The 25,290-nt window shown below is 40.1% G+C and overlaps 1 protein-coding gene across 1 annotated transcript in view; it reads right to left on the bottom strand.

Annotated features, from left to right (window-relative positions):
- Positions 1-181: 181 nt before the first annotated feature.
- TMC6 (transmembrane channel like 6) overlaps positions 182-25,290 on the bottom strand; it is a 35,047-nt gene continuing 9,938 nt past the window's right edge. Inside the window, exons 4-21 of the mRNA XM_034412865.3 lie at positions 23,202-23,324; positions 22,898-23,056; positions 21,628-21,733; positions 21,386-21,479; positions 20,233-20,487; positions 18,876-19,069; positions 17,830-17,974; positions 15,763-15,915; positions 14,125-14,297; positions 13,529-13,610; positions 11,149-11,246; positions 8,934-9,029; positions 8,439-8,514; positions 7,408-7,541; positions 5,538-5,714; positions 3,639-3,717; positions 2,290-2,369; positions 182-982 (exon numbers count right to left, since the gene is read on the bottom strand). Of these exons, the coding sequence (XP_034268756.2) occupies positions 2,313-2,369; positions 3,639-3,717; positions 5,538-5,714; positions 7,408-7,541; positions 8,439-8,514; positions 8,934-9,029; positions 11,149-11,246; positions 13,529-13,610; positions 14,125-14,297; positions 15,763-15,915; positions 17,830-17,974; positions 18,876-19,069; positions 20,233-20,487; positions 21,386-21,479; positions 21,628-21,733; positions 22,898-23,056; positions 23,202-23,324 (2,201 nt within the window). The 3' untranslated portion in view covers positions 182-982; positions 2,290-2,312. The remainder of the gene's footprint in view (positions 983-2,289; positions 2,370-3,638; positions 3,718-5,537; positions 5,715-7,407; positions 7,542-8,438; positions 8,515-8,933; positions 9,030-11,148; positions 11,247-13,528; positions 13,611-14,124; positions 14,298-15,762; positions 15,916-17,829; positions 17,975-18,875; positions 19,070-20,232; positions 20,488-21,385; positions 21,480-21,627; positions 21,734-22,897; positions 23,057-23,201; positions 23,325-25,290) is intronic.

Raw genomic sequence — 25,290 nt, 5'->3', positions numbered from 1 at the left:
TATGGGATTTTATTTATTTTCATAAGGCATTAGGTGGCTGAGCAGCTAAAATTTTTCAGTGAGTTTTGAACACATGGCTTAGGTTGCAACACTTTATTTTTAAAAAAACACATGCTTTGCTTTCACCATGACACACATTCTCATACCATCTTTCACTCACCTGACTCTTGTGGGCAGACAATTCTAAAAAGAAAGTTGCAGTTTTTATTTACTGTCTGGAACGTAGAAATTGTGAAAAATGGCCCATAATTGTACACCTTAATTGCACAAAGAAAATAAAAGATGAGGTAGCAAAGAGTTAAGATTTCCTCTACAGATTAGTGCTCACACCTGAAGTGAAAATATATTCAAAGGATATGAGTTAAAATGTAGGCATGCATAACCATGTTGGAGTAACTGCACACTATGAGAACTTAACAAATGACAACTGTTCACCATCACTTAGGCAATTAATAGCAAATGAATTAAAAGGGAATATAATTTACTCTTAGGTAACTAGAGAGCTTTTTAAAGACAATCATTTTTAATAATATTAAGCCATGAGGTCCTTTGTAAGAAAGATTTCATTCCAGTAACTACACTTTCCATGTGAGGTCATAGATTTCATAATCCTGGCAAAACAAAGTACTTAGATCATTGCACATTATAAAATATAAGTTTGAATTCTCTGTTATAAAAATTGTCTGTAAAAATCTTCAGGAAGTCTAGAAGCTCTTAGTCTGGTTCAGGAAAGGTTTCCATTTGGCTGAAGACAAACTGGAATGGCCAGCAAACAGTTAAAATATAACTTCTTCAACTAAAGGTAGATAACATTCACATGCAGGAAGTGAAGGGCGTCAATGTCAGATGTCTTCAGCAGCATGAACATGTTCATCAAACCTGTTCTGGATAGCCACATATCTATTCTCCTTTTCCTAAGAAGTCCTTCAGCGAAAGGTTCACTTGGTACATTCGCTGGTAAAGATGCTAAGGTAAAATGGATCTGTAATGTAATAAGAAAATTAGTGATGATTTTAGAGTCAATAATGAATAATGCAATTCCTAATGACAACACATTTTTCAACCCTTATCTTGCCTTTTTACATTTGTCCTCAAAATACCAATTTGCAAAATACAGTCCAACCTCATCTTTGCTTATAAATAAAATCCCAGACATATACACAGTACTTGAATTACTGTATAATGTCCTCTAGCATCCTATGTGTTGAATAGAGGATCTAAAGACTTGGTTCCCAAGAGTAAACAAATACAGGCAGTCCTCAACTTACAACAGTTCATTTAGTGACCGTTCAAATTTAACAATGCCACTGAAAAAAGTGACTTATGATTGTTTCTCACAGTTACGACCTTTGTAGCATCCCCATGATCATGTGATCAAAATTCAGATGATTGGCAACTGGTTCATACTTATGACCATTGCAGTGTCCTGGGATCAGGTGATCCCCTTTTGCGACCTTCTGACAAGCAAAGTCAATGGAGAAACCAGATTCACTTAACAACTAGTAATTACTAACATATCAACTGAAGTGATTCACTTAACAACTGTGGCAAGAAAAGTCGTAAAATGGGCAAAACTCACTTAACAAATTTCTCACTTAACAACATAAACTTTGAGCTCAATGGTGATCGTAAGTTGAGGACTACCTGTATTATATTATAATATAATGTGTACCCCCCTCTCCCAGACTCTCTTCATTTTTTTCTCATGCCTGCTATAATTCTGATGGAAGGAAGTATTTTCAGTCTTGAGCCTAAATGGAAGAAAAACGTTATTAGAAAAAATGTTGTGAGTCATAGCAAGATTTCAGCATCCACCTGTTCATGTTGCTGCTTTGGTCATCGTCCTTCCATAGAAAGTTCCCGCAATCATGGCAGCATAATATCTTAAGTTTAGTGGGGATAGTCTTTCTCATTTATGTGTGTGTGTGTGTGTGTGTGTGTATGTGACAAAAACAAGACTAATGTGCCTTCCTCTGAAATATATTTGCTTCAGAGCCTGTAATTTTCTAGACAAAATTTGGTAATTTGCTACAGTGTTGTACACTGAAGGAAGGGGCTTAGGGAAACCTGTAACTGCACTTGGGTATTTTGGTCTACTGAAAAGAGGAAAAAAACAAAACAACTATTGCAGAATTCCTAAACTAAACTATAAGGTATGAGGCTACTAGCTGTGTGGATTTAGCATAGCCTGTCGGCTAGTTTGAGCAAAGTTTTTAGCCAACTACTTGGGTCCTGTTGTTTGGCATATCGCTGTCCTGTCCTGTCCTAATTAGTTCCAAATGGCCTTACCTCATTTTCACCCTGTTGTACTTTCATTTTTCATATATAATATGAAGTCTTTGAATGAGAAACTTCTTGTCTTCTCTTTCCTGGAATATGAGACACATTTAAGATGAGCAGCAGGAAATTGACTTTCTTAATAGAACATGGACATTATGAATGCTGAAGCAAATACAATGCAGAATTGCTAATTGTTTTTTATGCTGGCGTTGATTGTTAAAAGTTTACTTATGATTGGCAAAATAGGTATGAAAGGGAAAGTCATATTACAGTTCAGGTACCTAGAGTAGGAGGTCCATTTTATTTGTAGAGCTTTGGGCACAGACAGTTTGCAGCCCACTCCCCTCAGCAACCTAGCTACAACTAGTGTAAGTTGGGCAATGCAGGAAGACAAGCTCTTTTTTCTTAAAAAAAGTCACAAGGAAAAATGCTGAATTGAAGGACTGTGATTAAATTGGTGAATACTACCAACTTTGGCAATTGCTATTTAGTTACCCATTTTGGTTGAACATTTTTGAGGAAATCAGTACGTTCATAATTAACTGTATAATTCTGTTCTTTTTTCAGGACAAATAAAATGTTGCAACATTAAAAATGAATATTTTTGTTAGCTGCCATATAACAAAGTACAACAGAAAACCAACCAAACTTTTTTTTTTTGCATTAGAGGTCTTTACAATGTAGGAAACAGTGTTGTCTGAGAATAAACACAGGAAAGTCTCTAAGATTTTTTTCCTTTAAAAATATTTTAAATCAGATTTAGTCTCCATTTTTAGCCACAGTAACCATGTAACTCATAGTAGATTATTCCTATCTAAAATTGTCTGTTTAGATAGAAATACTAAAAATGGATAAGGATACAGAAAATGCCTACAATGGTTAGCGGGTTTTTTTGGAGGGGGGTTTGTATCCAAATCAAAATGTATGTTTGCTCTGGAAATGGAATAGATTGGATCTGTTTTAGATAGAAACGTTTCAGTGGTGAGGGTAAGAATGGGGAAAAGCTAATAGCTGTTGGGACTGGAGGAAATAAGGGCTCTGGAAATGTGGAATTGGATAAATGATGATATAAACTCTGCTGATCATGCTTCCCCACCTTGTAGGGGAGTTGGACTGCATAAGAATGTTATAAATAAAATAAATAAAAATAAATCCAGATGTTTATATTTGTGTGTTTCAAATGAATGTATACATAATCTCAGTTTATGCAGGTTTTAAATATTTGCTTTTTAGGCCACAGTACTTTCTATATTTCTTTTTTTGTTTTGTTTTGTTCTTTTAATTGCTAATGTTTTTTTTCACACTGTGTTTAAATTAAAATTATTTAAAAAGGGGAACCACTCCCCTTTAGTACTCACATTGGCAATCTGACCCTTTAGTATTGAAATGATACTCCGAAGACCCTTTACCATCTCAATGGTGAAGTAGATCACAGCCCTGTAAAACACAAGATTGGAGAATATGACATTTATGCTGACAAATTAACCAGCACATACTGAGAAGAACAATGTGTGCTCCAAAAAGGCTAAGAGAATTGCTAAGAGGAAATGGCTTTGCCCGGAATTTTCAAACAGAGAACAGGGAACATAGTCCTTTAGAAGAACAAGAGGAATCAATTATCTATGACCAGATAAGCCAGCACTTCTAAAATACATATATCTTCTGATGAGCATCTTGAGACCTCTACCCACTGCGTGTATAGAGCATTTAGAGTGGCCTTCAGGGACAGGAGGAAGAGCCAAACTAAGGCAAGCCCAGTTTGGCCCACTGCAAGATACGAGTTTGAGTAAATATCTCAGACAGGCTTCTTCACACGAAGATAAAGTGAAAAAACACTTTCAGACTTGCAAGAGTCTGTTACTGCAGCTGTTACAATGAAAATAGTACTGACTTACATGGCATTTTTTCTTACTACTGGTATGGTCTATCTTATAAGGGCTGACATTGTGAGATGCAGGGATATAAAATATGCCACCTCACTATGAATGTAATATTGTGAACAAAATATCAACAGTTCAGCAAAAATTAAAAAAAAATCTATTTTCTGAATTTTCATTAAAAAAAAAATAAACTCAACAAACAAAACATAAAATTGTAAATGTTAAAGTAACAGCAAATTTTAAGATCTTAATAGTATAATGTATCTTACATCTTACATTTTAACATTAAAAACTATCTCAACTAAATTTCAAGTATTTTACTTAGCTTTGCATAAACAAAGAGGGCTTCTTAATGCTAAAAAACGTACTTCATGCTAAATATAATTATACTTGTACTATTTTTTTCTGCAGAGATCACCTCATATTCATAATTTTCTATGTAATCATGCTGCTTTATTAGCCTTAGAATCTTTATTCCTTTTAATAAATTCAAAGCTCTGCATTTCATGTTGGATAATTAGTTTAATTCTGAATCACACGGTGAATCACTGAGTACTAATTTAACATTTACCACAATTACAAATTGTAAAAAAATAGCAATAGCACTTAGACTTATATACCACTTCACAGTGCTTTAAGCCCACTCCAAGCAATTTTACAGTGTCAACATATTGCCCCCCAACAATCTGGGTCCTCATTTTACCGATCTTGGAAGGCTGAGTCAACTTTGAGCCGGTGAGACTCGAACTGCAGTCAGCTGGCAGTCAGCAGAAGTAGCCTGCAGTACTGCATTCTAACCACTGTGCCACCATAATTCTTAAATTTATATGTATTGTATTTTTCAATTTATTTTTTATTAAAAGTTTACTAATAAGTAAACTTTTTAAACTGACAGTTCATTCTATAACTCTTTACTAATACTGCACATAATTTGCAGTTTTAAAAATATTAATTGTATTTTATATATCTTTCTATAATTCAGTCTCCATTTTACTTCTCCAAATCATTAATCATTTTCTATTCAATATTTTCAGTTAACTTTTTAAGGCTTTTTACATTGTTTGGAAGATCATAAATTAACACTTTTTCATGAACTTCCTAGAAGTTCAGATAAAACCAAACTAAACATTACATTAAACTAAAATCTACGGCAAATTATTCCTGTTTGACTTAGATACCCAGCAGCAGAAACCATCAACAACTTCTTATATATCCTGATGCTACATTAGGTTGAAAAATGGCATGCAGTCAACCTTTATCCATACTATTCAATTACTCAATTGCATGGTACATACATCTGCAAAAATATTTTATGCACCGTAGCTAACAAGTATTTATGATTATCTAGGCTTAAATAAATTTGTCATTTCAACTTACATCAACATTGCAATGATTAACAACAGGAAATAAGAAGTTTGGAAGAGGTTTTGATGGATCCAGGTAAACCAAGTGATATTTGGATTGGATTCTTCCAGCTTTAGTACCCATGCCTTCCAAGAATCATAGATGGTATCAAAAGTTTGAAAAGGTCCACACATTTCTGATGGTTTTATTCTGTATGGAGAAAGAGAAGCCGAGTATCAAAATGTCAAGCAAAAGGAAATGTAACTCATGTAACAACCACATTTTAATTCTTCATTTTACACATATGTAATCTGTATTGCCTATTATAAAACCAGTGTTTTCAGTATACATTAAACACAATTTATAGCACCAACATATAAAAAGCAATTTCCCTCTTAACATATGTTCCTTCTTTATTTAACAATATATAAAAGATGTGCCAAAGGTGCTTTTTCAAAAGGCCAACAGCACTTAGCTTTTTACATTTTTCGCTTCTCATTCAAGAAACCTCTTCAGTTCTGACTATCAGAACTGAAGAAGCTACTTGGATGAGAAGTGAAATATCGTCAACAAAACTATTTAACGCTCTCTACATGGGGCTCCCCTTGAGGAGCACCCGGAGGCTCCAACTGGTCCAGAATGCGGCCGCGCGAGTAATAATGGGGGCGACCCGTCACTCCCGTGTAACACCTCTCTTGCGCGAGCTGCACTGGCTCCCGGTGGTCTTCCGGGTGCGCTTCAAGGTGTTGGTTACCACCTTTAAAGCGCTCCATGGCTTAAGACCTGGCTATCTACAAGACCGCATTCTGCCACCGATTGCCTCCCACTGACCGGTACGCTCACACAGAGAGGGCCTCCTCAGGGTGCCATCAGCCAAACAATGTAGACTGGCGACCCCCAGGGGGAGAGCCTTCTCTGTGGGGGCCCCTGCCCTCTGGAATGAATTGCCCCCAGACATACGAAGGATCCCTGACCTCCACGCCTTCCGTTGTGCAGTGAAGACCCTGTCCAGCAAGCCGCTCTGATGGGATAAATGGTTTTAATTTGGTTTTAATGGGGTTTTAAAATTGGTTTTAAATGAGAGTTTTAAATTCGGCCTATGATTTAATTATTTTAATCTGTTTTTAAATTCTATTTTGTACACTGTTTTATTATGGCTGTTCACCGCCCTGAGTCCTTTGGGAGAAGGGCGGTATATAAATTCAATTAATTAATTAATTGAATGAATGAATTAATGAATGAATTAATTAATTAATTAATTAATTAATTAATTCTAGTCGCCTTTTGAAAAAGCATCTTTGGGACTACCATGACCTGGATGACTGAGAATCTCCATAGACATATATAAAAGATGCTGCATATGCAACTATGTGTGAATTGGAATTCTGAAAATGGAAAATAAAGCAGATTTAATTGTGACATCTACACTAATGGAAAGAGCAATTTGCAACAGCTTAAGATAACATTTTTCAAAGGAAAAATAAGTGCTTTGTTAAAGCAAGAACATACTAAAGATTGCAATGACAGAATAATCACAGGGTCACCTTATTAGAAACACAGTCTATAGTTTCCTGACCTGACAACCAATTGTGTTAAAATGGTTCTGCTGCAAGTACTAATGAACTAGCATTGGTAAAAGACTGGCCTCTTAGAAAGAAAGGAATACTTTTTTTGGTGACATGGTAACTTGTATATGGGGTGGAGATACAAATTTTACAACACAATGCCTGTGAGAGCCCCCTTCTCCCTAAAACCACCAAAACTGAATCTGTTTTGTATCAGACAATGGATGATAGAATGGAGATTACAGAAATGTGGAGGAGGAAGTTTTGACTATTTGGTTTGAAATATTTCACATCTGGAATGTAACCGCAAGGTTATTTTGCATGGAAAATCTACTCACGCCCAGATAGTATAGGAGAGGAATACGGAGGCACCCAGGAATGAAGGGAAGCACAGCAAAGAGATGAAGATGGTGCTCATCTGAGATGCACGCCAGGGTTTGCTGGGACATTGACAATTTCTCATCAAGCTGACCTAAGGCAGATTCATAGGAAAATTCATGGATTTTTACTTATTCCTAAGAGCAGTAATTTCTGAGTAAAACTTACATGCAGTATATATGTATGTTGAAATAGGTGAACTATAGACAATAAATGCCTCTCCTCTGCTTTAAGGGTAATTTATGTCTAAACTCTGCATAAATAATGTAGGGTGATTTTAAGGAGGGGAAAATAAACCACGGCCAAAATATTTTCTTCTGCAAATGTAACCTCCCAAAGCATTTTTATACAAAAAATATTTTACAAAAATACTCTTAATTCACATCTCAGAGTAACGGTGCATTTCATTCACTGCTGCTTCTGAATGTGTGAAATAAACATCTTCCTCTTGGGTCAGAACACCTGATGGATTTGCCTTTCTGTAAATGGTCTTCTGGTCAATGCAGCTCCTCCCATTCAATACGATTTGCTAACTTTTCCATCCTGCCGGGGGGCTGATATTGTATACTGGTGATATTGATACTGACTGGTGTCTCTAATATTGTACCCACTTCCAAACTCCTGTCCTTTGTCCATGCATGCTGCCAGCCAGTGGTGGGTTTCAATTTTTTTTACTACCGGTTCTGTGGGTGTGGCTTGGTGGGCGTGGCTTGGATGTGGCAGGGAAGGATACTGTAAAATCTCCATTCCCTCCCCACTCCAGGTGAAGGTTACTGCAAAGTCTCCATTTCCTCCCGATCAGCTGGGATTTGGGAGGCAGAGAATAGATGGGGGTGGGGCCAGTCAGAATTTTTACTACCAGTTCTCCAAACTACTCAAAATTTCCGCTACCGGTTCTCCAGAACTGGTCAGAACCTGCTGAAACCCACCTCTGCTGCCAGCCAAGTAAAGCAACGTGCATCAGAACTAATAAAAATGGCAACTAAATTACCTTCTTAACATAGAACAACAGCAGCAATTTGAGGATTTGGACCACAGGAAGAAGTGGGGCAAAGAAAACCCCCAGCCTAAGAATAAAATTAAAAAGATGAAGAAATGTTATTATATTACTTAGCTGTTATTTCATTAAGATGCAATGCACTAACACAATTCCACACTTGACCCCATTTGCTTAAAGTAATACAAAGCTTTGATTTAGAGATGGAAATGGACGGACCAGAGAATGAACTATAGTGAACATCAAGGTTCCATCTCACATACATGTCTTTGAGGTTAATCCAACGTATTTTAAAAAAAACTTAAAATATATACAGTAAATGTGTTGGGGAAGTATTTTGAAAACTTTGACAAAGGCAAGGTACAATTATTTTAAATCAGATGCACACAAAGGTCTAAAGATCAACATACTTTGAAGCTTGTAATTGGGTTTTTCTGTATAAAGAACAAAGCAAGAAACAACCAACAGAAGGAAAAGAAAGAGTCTCACCAGGTTAAGGTTTGACCATAAATCAAATCTAGCACATTTCTAGCAATGTCAAATTCAGGCCTCTGTTTACTTTGTAACTTCTTTTCCAATATGATCCTGTAAAGAAGAGAGAAGAGGCCTTGCTTAAAAATTCAAAAATCGATTTTGGTGTTGCTATAATATATATATATAATCCTCTATATATTTTTATTCAAAATATCAAGCAAGTTATTTCATTTCTGGAATACTTGTCTACTAAGTAAAAAAAGACACATTTTTCAGACCCCCAAAGTTTCCACTTTAGGGGTTGACCCTTTATGTTGGCATTTATTTACCTGGAGTAGCATCATCATAAGGGGTTAACAACACAATCCTATTGGAGGTTACTCTGAAACAAGTCCAATATACCTAACATAATTAGAATTATATTTAGGATGACACGTAGAGTAGTTCTTGTTTTTAGCAACTGCCTTGGATAGCAACCATCTGTGGATACATGGTGATGAAAAAGCAACTTTACAATGTTTGCTACATGCCTCTGTCACCTCTTGATCATTACAATCAGCTAGTAAACATTATCCTGTGACTGACTCGTTTTTTTCCTACCCCTTCCCTTCACACAGCAGAGACTGCCTAAACAAGCTCTCTTTTCCATAGCTGCTTTTCAAGGCAATGTAACCTTCCTTAGAAAATGCTAAGGGAATGTTAGCAAGGTCAGCTCTGTGACAATTAATCAGCTTGACTGAAATTAATCAGAATCTAATCAGTTTCACACTAAAGGTTTTTGTTCGCCTCCTTTGTAGCTTATGGCTGGCACTTCAGCTACAGTAATCCCCCTTTAACAACCATTCCTTCAGCAATCCTTTTGAAGTTATGACAACACTGAACCAATGATTCAAAATTATGGCTATTGCGGTGCCTCTGCAGTCAGGGCAGAGATGGGGAAGACGGGGTGGTGGGAAAGACAGAGTAGGGAGAGTGGGGAGTTGGGGAGCCGAAGCAGAGGCAAGCCTGGAAGGGCAGAAGCACAAGATCCTTGCCTAAGAACCAAAAGTGGGATTACTGAAACTGCTGTTACTAAGCAGTGTGGTCACATGATGTTTCACCTAATGACCTCATTGCTTAGTGATGGAAATTCCAGTCCCAATTAGGCTCACTAAGCAATGACTACCTGTAGCGCATTCCTTTAGTTGCATCTTCCTCCTTTTGTGCCTGCTTAATTTCTTGTAGTTTCTTCCTCTCCAATGAATGTAAATACAAATATCAATTCTCTTCTTGCTAACTATCCTAGTGCTCGGGTGAGCACTCTAAAGGGCAGGGAGGGGGTAAAAAGGCTATAAGATTTGCCCTTTTACCTGGCTTCCTCATGACTCAAATGCTGGAAACCTTCCCTACCATTTGGGCTCCCCTGGCAGTTGGGGTCATATCCTTCTGATGCTGTAAAGCAAGGGACAGTCGAAGTAAAATTGTAACCGCTATCACATGATTTTTTACTGTTTTACTTAATGACCGAGTTGTTGGTCCCAACTGTGGTCACTAAACAAGAACTACGGTACCTGTATAATATAGTATATGGATCAATTTTTTCTTCCCATTGCAATAAAGGGTAAATCTCTTATTTTTAATGCCCGAAGATAGCATCCTATGCTCTTTCACAGCTATGTAACCTCTATCCTTAATCTTATTCAAAAACATGGATAAGCAGAGTGGTACAGGCAGTCTTTGACTTACACTCATTTGTTCAGTCACCATTTGAATTACAACAGCAGTGAAAAAAGTGGCTTATGACCAGTTTTCATACTTATGAGTATGTTGCAGTATCCCCATAGTCGTGTGATCCAAATTTGCCTGCTTGGCGATTGGCATGCATGTATGGTAGTCGCCCTGTCCCCAGGATCACATGATCCCCATTTGCAACCTTCCCAGCTGGCTTCTGATCAGTAAAATTAAGGGGGAAGCCAGATTTGCTTGACAACGACACGATTCACCTAACAGTGACAAAAAGGTTGTAAAACGAGCACAACTCACTTGACAAACGTCTTGCTTAGCAACCGTAATGTTAGCTCAATTGTGGTTGTTAAGTCGAGACTACCTATAGGGCATATTTCTTTTGATTACCTGTGTATTAAGATTTAGAGTATGTTGCCTACATTAAATAAGTATGTGCCCCACCATTTGATGGAATCAGGTGGAGAACATCTGATTGCCTCCATATTATCTCCATTGTAATTATTACCTCCATAACAGCTCTCCAAAGATGACATCCAGGAGAATGAAAATCAAATCCATCACCATCAAACGGTAGAGCTCCTGCCCCACAAAGGTTTCCCAGCACTGTGGAAAGATAAGCATCATTTACATCAGAGCAGGCAGATGAGCTTCTCTCCATTCAGCCTTCCCTATCCCCTTTACAGAAGTCAAATGAACACCAAGTAGCAGGCTAAACCAAAGTTAACAAAAATGTACTGTTCAGTTCTTTTGGCACCTGGTTACTCCTGGAGGAAGCTAACAATGCTTAATGCAGGATCTCTTTCAATGTCTAGTCCTTCAGGCTGAAATCCCATCATTCTATAAAACTCACAGCTTCTTTGGAGCAGAGACCACCTTTTGAACAGAACAAAGCTTGAAGAGCGGGTGGTGCTTCTTGATTCCCATATAAAGGAGTGAATCACAATAGATCTAAAGAGCTGTCCCCTTATGCTCTTTGTCTGTGTCATCTTGCTTGTATTTGGGAGCAAGCTGCTGAGATCATAAGAGAAGGGAACATTAAAAAGTCCTGTGCCAGAGTTTTGACTCAAAGGAAAAAGACTGAGGAGCCTTTAATACAAATGAAAAGGCAGGGAAATGTATTGTAACTTGGAATGGACTGCAGCCATATGAGAAGTGGCAGAACACATCTATAGAAGAACACATCCATGAACACCAACTGGCAGTCAGAAGACATGAGGAAAATTCTTTAATTTCACAGCATATCGACATGATTTAAGCATAGTTTCAATTGGGAAAATGTGACAATCCTAGACTAGGCTAAGTCCAAAAATTCCAGGGAATTTCTAGAAGCCTGGCAGAAATCAGCCATCAATAGACACATAGACATTAACAACATCTATAGACTATCAACCAGCCCAAAAGAGAACAAAAACACTCCAGCATCTCTCCTCCAGTAATCAGCACCCAGATCATAGATTAACTCCAAGGTTAACTTCAATTAACAAGCTGCCAAAGACCCATCAGTAAACAGCCCAATGAAAGAATCTCTAAGACCGCCCCCACCCACACAGACAGGCAAGACACCAGAATATAAACTGACAGCAAACAGCACTCCTTACTAGCACTGATGATGTTACCTAGTTAGGGTAATGAAACATCTGCAAGAAAACAAGCAAGCTCAGGGAGCACCAAGGACCCCCTCATATGGGAAGTCTCAGTGGCAACACTGTGCCACCAGGTATCTATTACTACAGCATTTATAATGTAACTGTCTTCTTAGCTGCAATAATACAGGAGTGCTCAGATACCTCTCCCTGGCATGCAAACACTCACAAACCTAGTAAAATGTACTTTGAACCCCAGGATGCAATACTGAATCTGCTCTTGCACTCTTTCCAGAGCTCTGTGCCCATCAGCTTCTCTCTTATTGGAAGCATGCACTCACCAAGCCTATCAGAGTAGAGTCCCTCCCTGCCAGAGGTAGTATTCAGCAGGTTCTGACCAGTTCTGGAGAACCGGTAGCGGAAATTTTGAGTAGTTTGGAGAACCGGTAAATACCACCTCTGACGGGCCCCGCCCCCATCTATTCTCTGCCTCCCGAGTCCCAGCTGATAGGGAGGAAATGGGGATTTTGCAGTAACCTTCCCCTGCCATGCCCACCAAGCCACGCCCACCAAGCCACGCCCACAGAACCAGTAGTAAAAATTTTTGAATCCCACCACTGCTTCCTGCCATGCAGAAAGAATCTATGGGCCTGGGAAGAAATGTCTTGCTTGGAAAAAGCAGGAACTCCATTTCGAATACTGTACTAGCGAGTCTGGGTTGTAGTCTAAAACTCAGGAATCTTTTTCCTCCATAAAAATATAGCGTAGTTTAGTTTAATAATCCTGCAGAATTGGCTGTATTGAAGGTGGGCATTTGGCAATCTCCCAATCCCTTTGTTGCTCTCTCCAGATGCACTGCAAATTTGGGGAGCCTGATTGTCAAAAACTAGTAAAACATAGAAAATAGTATTCTCAGTGCCCACAAAGAAAAAGGAAACGTCTGCTTCTGCCCACATGGATGTGTATGCCTGCCCATTTCATATCCTCAACCCACTCACCACAGCTTATGACCCAAGAGAAAAGCCACACTTACGTCTAGATGACCAGTCTTATTCAATGGGAAAAGCTACTCCCTGCAGAACCCCTTCATGTCCTAAAGGCCCTTTCTCTCTTCATAACTGGCAGTCACGGGTTGTCGTTCTGGCATAACCCACACTGGATTGACCAAGAGAAAAAGCTCTTTTGTTCTACAACTCCTAAAACCATTGATTCGTGGTTGGCCTAATGTAAGAGGGGCAGAGCCATTAACCCTTTTTGAACTGTTCCAGGAACAGTCTTGAGTTACTTCAGATCTGAACTGACCTGAATCTCTGAAGATGTCACTTTCCAACTCAACCAATGGTAGGACAGTAGGCCCAAGATGATCGTCTTGAGAATTAAATTCCTGGGGAAAAAGAAATAAAAAGAAAAAGCCTAAGAAAAAGTTTGCTTTTGGATCAGAGGAATCACCATCAGGTATCCTCTCTCCCTGCTTCTCTTGCCTCCCTCCAGTTGACACCTGGAGCAAGGAAGGCCTCTTTTATCAAGGAGGCAGACTGTGGGCAGAACAAGAAGAGGGAAGCAGATTAAGCCCCAGGTGCTTCCTCTTTTCTAGCTGCACAGTAAAAACAAAGGTACAAATGGCTCTTTCTATTACAAAATTATGTATACCATGATTTAGCTCACTTCTACAAGCACAGCTCGCCCGTCTTGTCCTATCACATGCTTCTGGCTGGACTGCACAAATTGTTTTATGGGGAATGGAAAAGAAAGGCATTGAGGGCTGAGCTTTTTCTGTGCAATACTGCTGGTGGAAATGGCTTTTAAATCCCTTTTATAAACGGTTAATAATATTGCAACAATGGGATGCGGTCGAGCCCCGTTCACCCTGCATTTCAGCTGTGAGATTTTTTTATTACCTGGTAATGGCAATGTACACCTCCAGGACTGGAGATTCCTGTTTCTCCCACGCAGCCAGGAGGTTGTAAAAATAGGGCATAAGCAAGTTAATGAGAGACACAACCAGAGGCAGGGCCAGGAGCAGCAACTCTTTCCCAGCATGGTTGTTTTTCAAAAACTCCTCATGCAGAACCTAAGGAGAAAATCATTCACATGCATTTATATTCCACTTTTTCACTAAGAAACCAAGACAGCATAGAGAGAGTTTTTCCCTGATGCTATTATTCTTTATCTGCATCCGATCTTCATTATTTTTACAAATAACTCAAGGCAGCAAACATATGCAACTTACCTTCTTCCTCCTATTTTCCCCACAACAACAACTCTGTGAGGTGAGTTGGGCTGAGAGAGATTGATTGGCCAAGATCACCTAGATAGCTTTCATGGCTAAGGTGGGACTTGAACTCACAAGCTCCTGCTTTCTAGCTCAATGTGTTAACCATTAGATCAAACTAGCTTTCCCACACCATACTGTAAGCAATCTGGGATAGGCTAAGGTGATTAGCTTAATGTCACCCAATGAGTTCCATGATTGAGCAGAGACTTGACAGATGGTTACCCTGGTTCATGACCAACATCTTAATCAGTGCATCATGATACCTTGCTATTCAATGCATTAAATGCCCAAAGAATACATGAAACCACCAGGAAAAGTAGCATGTCCACATTCAGTGCAAATGTAACTGTCAATATGGAACATGGAGAATTTCCCTCAAACTGAACTTTCGCTCAAATCCCTATAGACAAGTTGGGCCATTTTAATTAGTTAGCAGTGTGTGTGCAATAATTCCATGATGACTGAAGAATTACTGTTTGTTTGAAACAGTCATCTTGGAAAAGAGGCTTCTTTCACTGCAGTTAAGATGGCTGACGGTAGCTCAATGCTCTTGGCCCCGATTATGATTCTGCTGAAACTAAGAGTTTAATTTTATTCCCAAGAATGGTTATTTTATAGAAGCCAAGTATAACCACAGTGTGTTTGTTCTCTATAGTTACAACTCTCATCGGACAAAGCAAGCATGAAATGTTGGCTGAGTGTGATGAGAACAATAAAACAATATGCCTGGAGAATGCAAGGTTAGGAAAGATCACTCTATTACAACCCTCACCTATGCTCTTACATTCATTTATTTTCTTCATCAATGTATACATTACATTTTATCCTGTCCAGTAATAGCTTTCTGACCATAAACATGGTTATAAATTTTTTTTTCTTCAGTTCAATTGTGTCTTATTTTCAGAGACTGCCTGGACAAGTTCCTGCAGATTTTTTTGGGCAAGATTTTCTGATAGGTGCCTATGACAGCATATAAATGCACGAATCCAAGACTTACTGTTATTGGTATAAGTGTCATCTCCCAGGAAGGAGGAAAAAAACCCAGGAAGACAGCAGTTGCAGCTATGCAACTGAAGTCCAGCCCCTTTGTATGTGCCTGCTGCAACCACCATCCTGCCTGCTTTGACTTCCCTTTCTCAGAGGCTCCTGCCACTCCTGAGCCTTGATTTATTATATGAGTCCAGAAAATGATCTCATTCTCATGATTCTCTCCCAGGAAGCAGGAGCAGGTATCTGAACAGGAACCCTATTGCTCACATACCTGATGTACATATTCAGAAAAGTAGTGTACACCAATGGCAGTGCCTGCAACAGTGCTCAGGGATACAGTCCAGGTCACCAGCAAGACTACGAGTTCCTGAAGTTTCTTAGAAAAACTTAAACAGGATTCCAGCCTCTGCTCAGCCAGACACTCCTGGAAAAAAAATGAGAAGAAAAACACGATACAGAGAGAGAGGGAGGGAGGGAGGGAGGGACAGAGAGAGAGAGAAACAGCTCAGTTCATGATTAAAAGGGATTAAGCATGTGACTCGATAATGAAAGTGTAACAGTACAGTTATGTCTTAACACATAAGTAGATTCTCAATGAATGAGAAGTCAGCACTGATTTTTCGGAAAGGAAATCTCTGGAGAGGGACTAGAGCCTCAAAAGTGAACTGTAGGCTTTAAGTGGCAATGTGATGTAAACAAAAATAGGCAATTACAGGAAAAGACAAGCTTCAGGCAAATTATATTGAAACCTCCAGGGTACATAAAATCTTATCTTGGATGCAATCTACACTCTCTCTATTAATGCTCAGTACTACCACTCTGAGAAGGCTTTGCCACTGAGCATGAATAGGCCAGGTTTCCTATTCTGCCCATGTCCTCTCTCCTGCTGCTAAAAAGATAGGATGGAAATTTTTTGTCGTCACTGTTGTTGACATGAAGATCAAATTTCCATGGAGTATAATTGTTCTGTCCCCGTCTCACACACGCACACAAACAGATAGTCAGGGGTTAAATAAAACTGGCAGACAACAAATTCTTTCGATAAGAGGCTTGGCAGCAACCCAGTAGCTGCTTGCCAAGAACTTTACTCATAGAGGGAGGGGTTGTTCCTCCGACAGATAAACCCAAACAAGATACACACAGTTCAAGAATTGTCAAGTCCAGTCCGTATTAAATCCAAAGCAGATAACGTTGTTTCAAAGTTACAATGTGACTCGCTAGTAGTTAGTTTTGTCTGTCACAGAGTCTGAATGGCCACCTCACCCCCTTTTATCCCCTGTGGGGTGTGGTCCAGTGACTCAGCTTAATCTCTGGCACACTTCCTTTTCTGCTGCGTGCCTTGTCTCTCCGACGCTGGCGTGGATCCAGCCAAGACTTATCTCCGTCACTGTCCGACTGTGAGGAGATACCTGGCTCCTGGCCAATCTCTTCTCCTTCGGGAGACATCTGAGGCATTGCCAGAGAGGAGGGTCCTGGAGAGGGAGGCCTGGCCAACTCCTCTCCTTCATGTTCGGAGCCTTCTCCCTCCGATAAGTCAGCCTCGGGGATGTATTGTTGTGTCGGAGTCACAACAATAATATAGTCAGTGACCTATCACTAGCAGTTGCACCCTTCTCCCCCTCTTGACCTGCCAAGGAAGGGGCAGATAGCTCCTTGCCCAAAGACTGATCTGACTGCTTGCAGAGACTAAAAACTGCAAATTGCTCACTTCACCCACAGTTTCAGAATCAAGAGGCACACTGGTACATGTTTTTCTCTTGCCCTCCTGTAAAATGCACTACGCATATTTATTTCTTGCAGATAGAATCCCTTTGTCCTGACTGAAGTATGAACAGTTGAGACAGGGAACGTCGTAAGTTCAAGGCAGTAGGTTTGATTCTTGTTCATTAAAATGTCCTGTATCATGAGGGGCAATAAACATTTTAGGCACCACACGGGATGGTACTATTGCTAGCATGGTTGAGGAAGTTAGTTATAAGGAAAAGAAGAAAATGGCTCAAACATTCACATAATTTGAAACTCTGTAAGCATTCAGCCAAAGGATATAATGGAAAGTTGGGATTGTTCCCCTTCTTTTGCACACTAGGGCTGTAGCAGCAGGCAAGATGTCAGTCAGAATTCACAGCTACTCGCTAACCTACTTGCAGAAAGATTGGTGAAAATGAAGATTTGTGTGTATTCAGCATTAAAAGGCTGCACCATTTCTTTCAAATGCACTCTCAACTAAACCTGTGACTTCTCATTTCTATTCTCTGTTTCACTAACACTGGAGATTTTATTTCCCAGTTAATTTAGTTCTTGCATTTTCACAGACTACACAGCTCTGTTCAGCACTTACCTTCAGATGTGTGCGAATGTTCTCACTCTGGAGTTGGACTGAGCGTTTCTGAATCACTTTGTAATCCCAGGAACAGAAGACTTTGACTGCCAGGTTACTTGAGGCACTGCCTACACGGTAACTTTCCCCAAAGGAGTGAGACAAACTGTGAGGAGAAAAAAAGACATCAGTATCTGATGGTTAGACAAGCATCAGTTTTAAACTGTTCTCCAAGGAAGAGCCTTTGTGGTCACTCTGTTAGCTGCAAGCATGGAATTAACTGTCTGGTGGAAAGTTTGGCAGGGCTATAGGCAAATTTCACTGTATTTAATAGGCAGGTATTCCTATGTAAGATTGTAAAGCTTAATATTATACATTTGAGTAAATTGCCTGAGGCAAGAGTGCTAAGAGCACTGGGAAAGCTGTAACAGGAATAATGTTAAGAGTATTTGATATCAAACCATTTCTTGGGGGGGGGGATGGGCATTTTGAAAATGATATCAAGTTATTTAATTATTTAAACCCGTTTTAAATGATCATTTTAAGAAGCCTAAAATTGTTTTGAAACAATTTACAATATTTATGTTCAAATAATTTATATGTAAATTACACAATGCTTGCAATATAATCCTATGTTGCAGAAATAAGACCCCCCCCCCTCGCAAGTTCAGTGAGGCTAATTTCTGAGTAACCATTTCTCTTGCTTTCTTAGTGGCAATCCTATATACTGTACTGTATCAGTCTGATGATTCTACTAAGATGTCCCACAATCCTTTGCTCTTGGTCCAGATGGACCAGGCTTTTGTATTTTGAAATACAAAAGTCTGGGTGAGCAGCAGAGCTTCCTCTCCCTGTTGCTGAGAATCACAGCCAAGAAAAATAAATATTGATAGGTAGGAGAAAACCACTTGGGGTAAGGATAAAAATAATGTTTATTTAAATCCTACCTGAAAGGGATGCAAGTACATATTAAATGCATTTAGGAAGACTGGTTTTATCCCAGGCAGAAAAGAAAGGATCAGCTGGGCTCTTATTCAAAGGGAAGCTTAATAGGCATCTCATCTCACCTGTAGATCAAGAGAAAGCAGATTCCAAAGAAGGCACTTCCAGTAACAAAGAGGTAAGCCAGAGGCATATTGTAGGACATCTGGCTATGTGTGTGTTGCCTGTAATGGGTGCTATTAGCTTCAGAAGCATCAGGGGCATTCAGTGTGAAATTACTGTAGTAGCCATAATACATCACTGTGTGACTGAAGTAGCCCTGTGAAGAAAATACATTATTGTCAATCCTTTGGAGGGTTATCCTTTCCTGAAGAAGATGGCCCTGGCTGTAACCATACTGAAATACTTCACTCTTTGTTAAAATTACAGCCACAGATGATTCATGGAAATGGTCTTACACAGGTGCCAAAATCACATAAAAATAACCTATATCCCTTGAGCAGGGGTTCTCTGTCCGGTTGCTGGGTGGGTGTGGCCATGGTGGGCGTGGCCTAGTTGGCTTCCTGCACCACAGCCAGGAGGGGGGGGGCATTTTTGCCCTCCCCAGGCTCCGGAGGCTTTCCTTGAGCCTCTGGGAGGGTGAAAACAGCCTCCCCAGGCTCCAGAGGGCCTTCCGGTAGGCCCGTTTTTCCAGTAGGCCCATTTTTCACCCACCCCAAGCCTCCACACGCGCCCTGCACTTACCTGCATCCAAAATGGGCCGCGTGGGGACTCCTGGGAGGGGTGGAGCAGGGTGCCAGGAGTGGGATTTGGGGGTTCTCCGAACTGCACAGAATCTTAGCTAGTGGTTCTCCCGAACCCCTGCGAACCCCCAGCAGCCCACCCCTGCCCTTGGGCTAGTTCAAACACTATTCTTTTGTTTCTGGAACAAGTTCACCTTTCCAGAGTATAGACTACAAGCAGAAACACTGGTAATGAACAGGCATCTATCAATCATCTAGACATGTGCTACAGACTAAAAGTCAGTAGGTGTGTTGTTTACTATGACAATAATCTAATCTAATACGTAGATTGGCAAGCAAAAGTTTGACTCTGGTAGAAGGTTATGGACTGAAAGTCAAAGGCAAAATTGACAGACATCAATAGGTTATACTTTTCCCATTTTGTCTCATAGTGCAGGAGTCAGGCTTTATCTGGATTTTAAAATAATCTTTTCATGGGCTAAGCGAAATTTCTACTGTGCAACTGGATAGATTAGAGAGAAATATGTCATTATAAGTATTCACAACTGCTGGTGATACACTCTGTTAATTAATTCTATTAGTTGGAGGGGAGGTTGTTGTTGTTTTTTAGCGTATGGCACATGTTAGCCAGGGATCACTGAGGTGGCTGGCTGCCTCTGTGAAAGGATTTTTTTCAGTCTTTACCCGTGGGACTAATTCTGTTAGTAAAGGAAAGCTATCGGATTTCATGAATACTCACTGCTCCAGTTAAGAGCTCAGATCCTGTGAAAGCCACGTTGTTGGGTATGGCAGAAGGGAAAGCAGCCTGCACAGCAACTACAAAGACCAGCAGGATCAGGAACATAAAGAGATTGAAGAAGAGCAACGTCCTGAGGAATAGGAAATAGGAGAGGATGCTAGAGCCAAAGCGGCCACTGATCTTCTTGAGGGAATAATGCCAGGGCTGGAGAATAGGAATGAAGGACAGCAGATTGTACCAAAAATTCCGGAAGCCCTGCAAGAAAAATGGATACAGAAGGGTCAACTTCAGATGAAAACATGACAAGACGATGACTTGGAGTAACCTTCCAACCCCTTTTATTTGACAGAAAATAATAGTATAGTCCAATGTGTATCAGAAACATATCACCCCAGCCTTCATTATGAGAAACTCTCTCAGTCTTATTGTGTCATAACAGAAATAGGGATTGCAATTGCCTACTTGAAGGAGTAATGCAAAAAATTAAATGTTTGAAACAATATTTAGCACAATAGAAAAGTGTGGTAATTGACACTTTCTCAAGCCCAGAACACTATTAGCAAAAGCATTAAAATATGGAAAGAGAAGTCTTCTGGGAACTCAGATTATTAAACTCATGTTAAAGGGAGTGCGTACTTCTTCTTCATCATCTTCTTCTTATGCTATAAAAAATTATTGCTGAAGGGAAGGATTTGCAGCTTCCGCTGGAGTGAAGAAACATTCCGTGCCTCCAAGTAGGAATTATTTCTATTTGCCTGGCAAGTTATGTTTCTTGGCAAGAAGACCACAGCAGCTCCCTTTCCTATTGTCCCAAAAGCTCTAGCCTATTTTTCTGAGCCTGCTTGAACCAAAAACCACTTTTCCCATCCTGTGCACCAGAATTTGGCAAACGGCAAACCCCCCTGCTTCATATTCAACACAGTGACCAAGAAAGATCCTCCTAAAACTTGCTAATGCTTTCTTGATAAGTATATCAAGAATTGGCAAAAAGACCTTCCAGAGTACTTTCCCCAACTCTTTGAATAGTCACAAATTTCACAGAAAGACTCCAGTGAAAGTTTCCTTTCTCATAGCAGCGTGAGAAAGACACAGAAAGTCCTCTGAGTCCACTTATTTCTCACCTGCCACAATAAAAGTAGGGCACATGGCTTACTATTAGGATGTGGTATTTAATCCAGCTGCAGTAAGACAAGCGACCCGTTGGCTTGGGTTTCCTCAAGGTGCCTGAATGCCCACTTGAATCCTGCCTGTAAGAGATGCGGGGCGGGGAGGTGGGGAGAGAAGCGAACTTAAAACATGGCAAAAGTTGTTTTGGGGAGGAACAGCAGTGAAGTAGATTCTCTCCTCCAAAAGCATCTTATGACCAGAACACTAACATGGATTAAAGGCACTCACCTGAGTCTGCGCTTCTCAGCCAAGCTTAGAGGCATCATCTGCAGCATGTGATTGCGTTGATGTACTGGCAGGTTCTGGAGTTCTTTGACCAGCAAAATATACTTGGCTACGGAGGAAATGCAGAGGTGAGGTCAGAGGTCAGGCAGCCCAGCTGCATCTCCAGTGCAAACATTTGGATTACAGAAAGAAAAAAGGATGCTTTCCTTCCTCCACTTTTAATTAGGATCACCTTTTTTCTTTAAAGGTATAGGAAGGTGAAAAAAGAAACGCCACCTTCTCTACTAAAAGCAAACATATTGTGGCCTTTCATGGCAAAGCTGACCAAGAAAAGAACCCTGACAAAGTCATCTTTAGAGGTTAAATAAGAGAGCAAGGGTACTCTCACTCTCAGGTCTTCTGGAAGTGTACATTGTTCCATCTCTTTCAGTGAGGAATATTATAATGGCCTCCCCCGAATCAAGTTTGACTCTTCAGGATTTCATGGATACTTTCCTAGTTTTCCTCTCCCAGAATACGTCCTAACTTCACTCTCTAGTGTTTTCCCATCTAGGTCCCAATCAGGTCAAACCCTGCTTGGGTTTGCAAAATCAGTCAAAGAACGACTAGCTGCTCCACCGAGCAGGACATGTTGTAACACTTCATCACTATTTTGTGAGAAGCACTGAGAGATTACAATGGCTGGATTACATACTGAGAATGATCAAGATGATTTCTTTATGATAAGACCCCTTGGGGGTGCAGTGGTTAGAATGCAGTTAGTTAGTTAGTTGCGAAGTCGTGTCCGACCCATTGCAACCCTATGGACAATGTTCCTCCAGGCCTTCCTGTCCTCTATCATCCTCTGGAATCCATTTAAGCTACTGCTTCAATGATTCCATCCAGCTACCTCATTCTCTGCCATCCCCTTCTTCTTTTGCCCTCAATCTTTCCCAGCATTAGGCTCTTCTCCAGTGAGTCCTTCCTTCTCAATAGGTGGCCAAAGCAGTACTGCAGGCTAATTCTGCCGACTGCCAGCAATTCGATCCTGACCGTCTCAAGCCTTCCATCCTTCCGAGGTCAGTAAAATGAACTCCAGATTGTTGGGGGCAATATGCTGATTCTGTAAACCACTTAGAGTGTGCTGTAAAGCACTGTGAAGTGGTATATAAGTTTAAGTGCTATTGCTATTGCTACTCTTAATAACTGCACGATAACTTAAATATACACTTCTATTTTTCTTGCACTACTTTTCTGCTTAGTAGACATCTTCTTACTCTTTTAGTCAACTTACGGTCTTCTTCTCTGTAACTGGAATCCAACTCTAGGGACAGCTCTCGAAAACTAGGCCGTGCAGAACGGGATACTTCCTGGAGAGGGGCACGGTTGCTCCGTCGCCGTCGCCTGGCAGTGCGGTTGCAATACTGGGACAGGATGGCTCCTCTGCTGCGCCCTGCAAATGAAAGGGAAGACCGTCACTACAGAAAGGAGAAAAGGATGGTCCTCTATGCTAATTCCCACATTTCACATGCCCTATCCTGAAATTCTTCTTCATCAAAAGAAGTAGACAGGGGCTACACGGGAGCATCACAACTCACCAATAGTCCGGCTGGGCATATTGGCAAGAATGCGCAATGTGGTGGAAGAGAAATCAGGGTGCTCAACCAGCCGTGCATTTGGGTTCCAAGTTCCAGTCAGATCTGAGGGATGAACCAGATTTTCTGGAGAAAAAGAAAAGTGCTCGATACAACCTCTCTGCATTGCCAAGTTGCTATGAATTGTCCTGTCAAAACTGAAATCTCCACATCTTCCCTTCTTCTTCCTTTTGTGCCATTTCCCCAAATGAGCATGGTTTTTTTCCTACTGTAACATTTCACAACTTAGACATCCATTCTAAATTTATTTTACTGTTTCCTACAGCAAATATTTATAACATGACAGATTACCAGGTGGACTGAGTCACTCCCTGTCGTTTACAGGACAGAGATCCTTGTGCCCATACAGTTGTGTACAGTGTTTCAGAAAAAACAAAAGATTCCAAATCCAAGTTTCACAAATAACATAATAATGAAATGCTCAAAATCAGCTCTAGAGCAACAATAGGTAAAATTTTTAGCAAGCACTTAGACTCATATACCACTTCATAGTGCTTTACAGCACTCTCTGGGCAGTTTATAATGTCATCATATTGTCCCCAACAATCTGAGTCTCATTTTACCAATCTCGGAAGGATGGAAGGCTAAGTCAGCCTTTGAGACCCGTCAGGATAAAACTCCTGCCCGTGGGCAGAGTTAGCCTGCAATACTGCACTTTGACCACTATCCCACCACGGCTCAAAATACAATATAGCATAAGAAAAATCAAGGGCAAGACCTCTAATTCTTATCAACACTTTATATGAATCACACAAATGAGTTATTTTGAAGGGGAGGAAAATAATATTCTTAGCTTTTGAGTGGGAGAAGAATAAAGTCCTAACACTCACTTTCATAATGGACATATGAATCATTTAAGTTCTGTTTCAGGTGTTTGAAGGCAGCTGCCCCATGAAGTGAACCACTGAAATGCAGATAGAGGTTTCTCAGGCCTCTTCTGCATAGTCTGCTGACCATGGCAGGAAGATGCCTTGATGATTTCAGAAAGACATGGACAAAAGATGTGGTCTTTAGCCAGTGGAACAGATTGCCTCCAGAAGTTGTGGGTCACCGGAGGATTTTAAGAAGAGATTGGACAGCCTTACTAAATGAGGTAAGGAAGGAAGAGGACATAAAGGGACTACGGATACGAAACGAGGAATATAAATTACAGGCCTTCGCCGATGACGTGGTGTTCATAATGGAACAACCAGAAATAGTAGGAACTAAATTACTGGTGAAGATAGAAGAATACGGCAAAGTAGCAGGTCTCAGAATTAACAGACAAAAAACTAAAGTCTTGGCAAAAAATCTGACTAAGACACAAGAGACAAAATTGGAAGAAGAATTAGGAATACAGATTGTAAAGAAAGTAAAGTATTTGGGAATTTGGATCACTACAAAAGCAACAACGATTAGAGAGGATAACTATATTAAATTGATGAAACAAATTAAAAAGGATTTGGAAATATGGAACAAATTACAGTTGTCACCTTTGGGCAGAATAGCATCAGTAAAAATGAACATATTACCGAGATTACTTTACCTCTTTCAAGTGATACCAATCGGCCCAGGAAAAGATTTCTTCAAAGATCTTAATAAGATAATAATGAAATACATCTGGCAAGGAAAGAAGGCCAGAATTAAAGTAAAATGCTTACAGGACATCCGTGAGAAGGGAGGCGTCGGTTTACCAGACTGGGAGTTATATTATAAGGCATCGTCATTAAATTGGATTAGGGAATGGATAGACTTAAAAAACAAGAGAACATTGTACTTAGAGGGATTTGATCTGAATCGGGGCTGGCACGCCTTCTTATGGGAAGGCACAGATAAGCAACATGGTTATTTTCAGCGGCACATTATCAGAGGCTCATTATACAAAACGTGGCAAGAAATCAGAAAACAACACTACACTAAGATCCCGCGTTGGTTGTCGACTATGGAAGCCTTAATCTACCCAAACACCATAGAAATAGGAAAGATGAGGAATTACCAAGAACTACTGAGTAGTGAAGGAGATTTATACACGAGGCAAGAATTGGAAAGCCGG

The sequence above is a fragment of the Pantherophis guttatus genome, chromosome 2, assembly GCF_059756535.1.
Source record: "Pantherophis guttatus breed Tessera chromosome 2, ASM5975653v1, whole genome shotgun sequence".
NCBI classification, from domain to species: Eukaryota; Metazoa; Chordata; class Lepidosauria; order Squamata; family Colubridae; genus Pantherophis; species Pantherophis guttatus.
The sequence above is the reverse complement of the archived record's forward strand: the minus strand, read 5'-3'. Positions and strand labels throughout refer to the sequence as shown.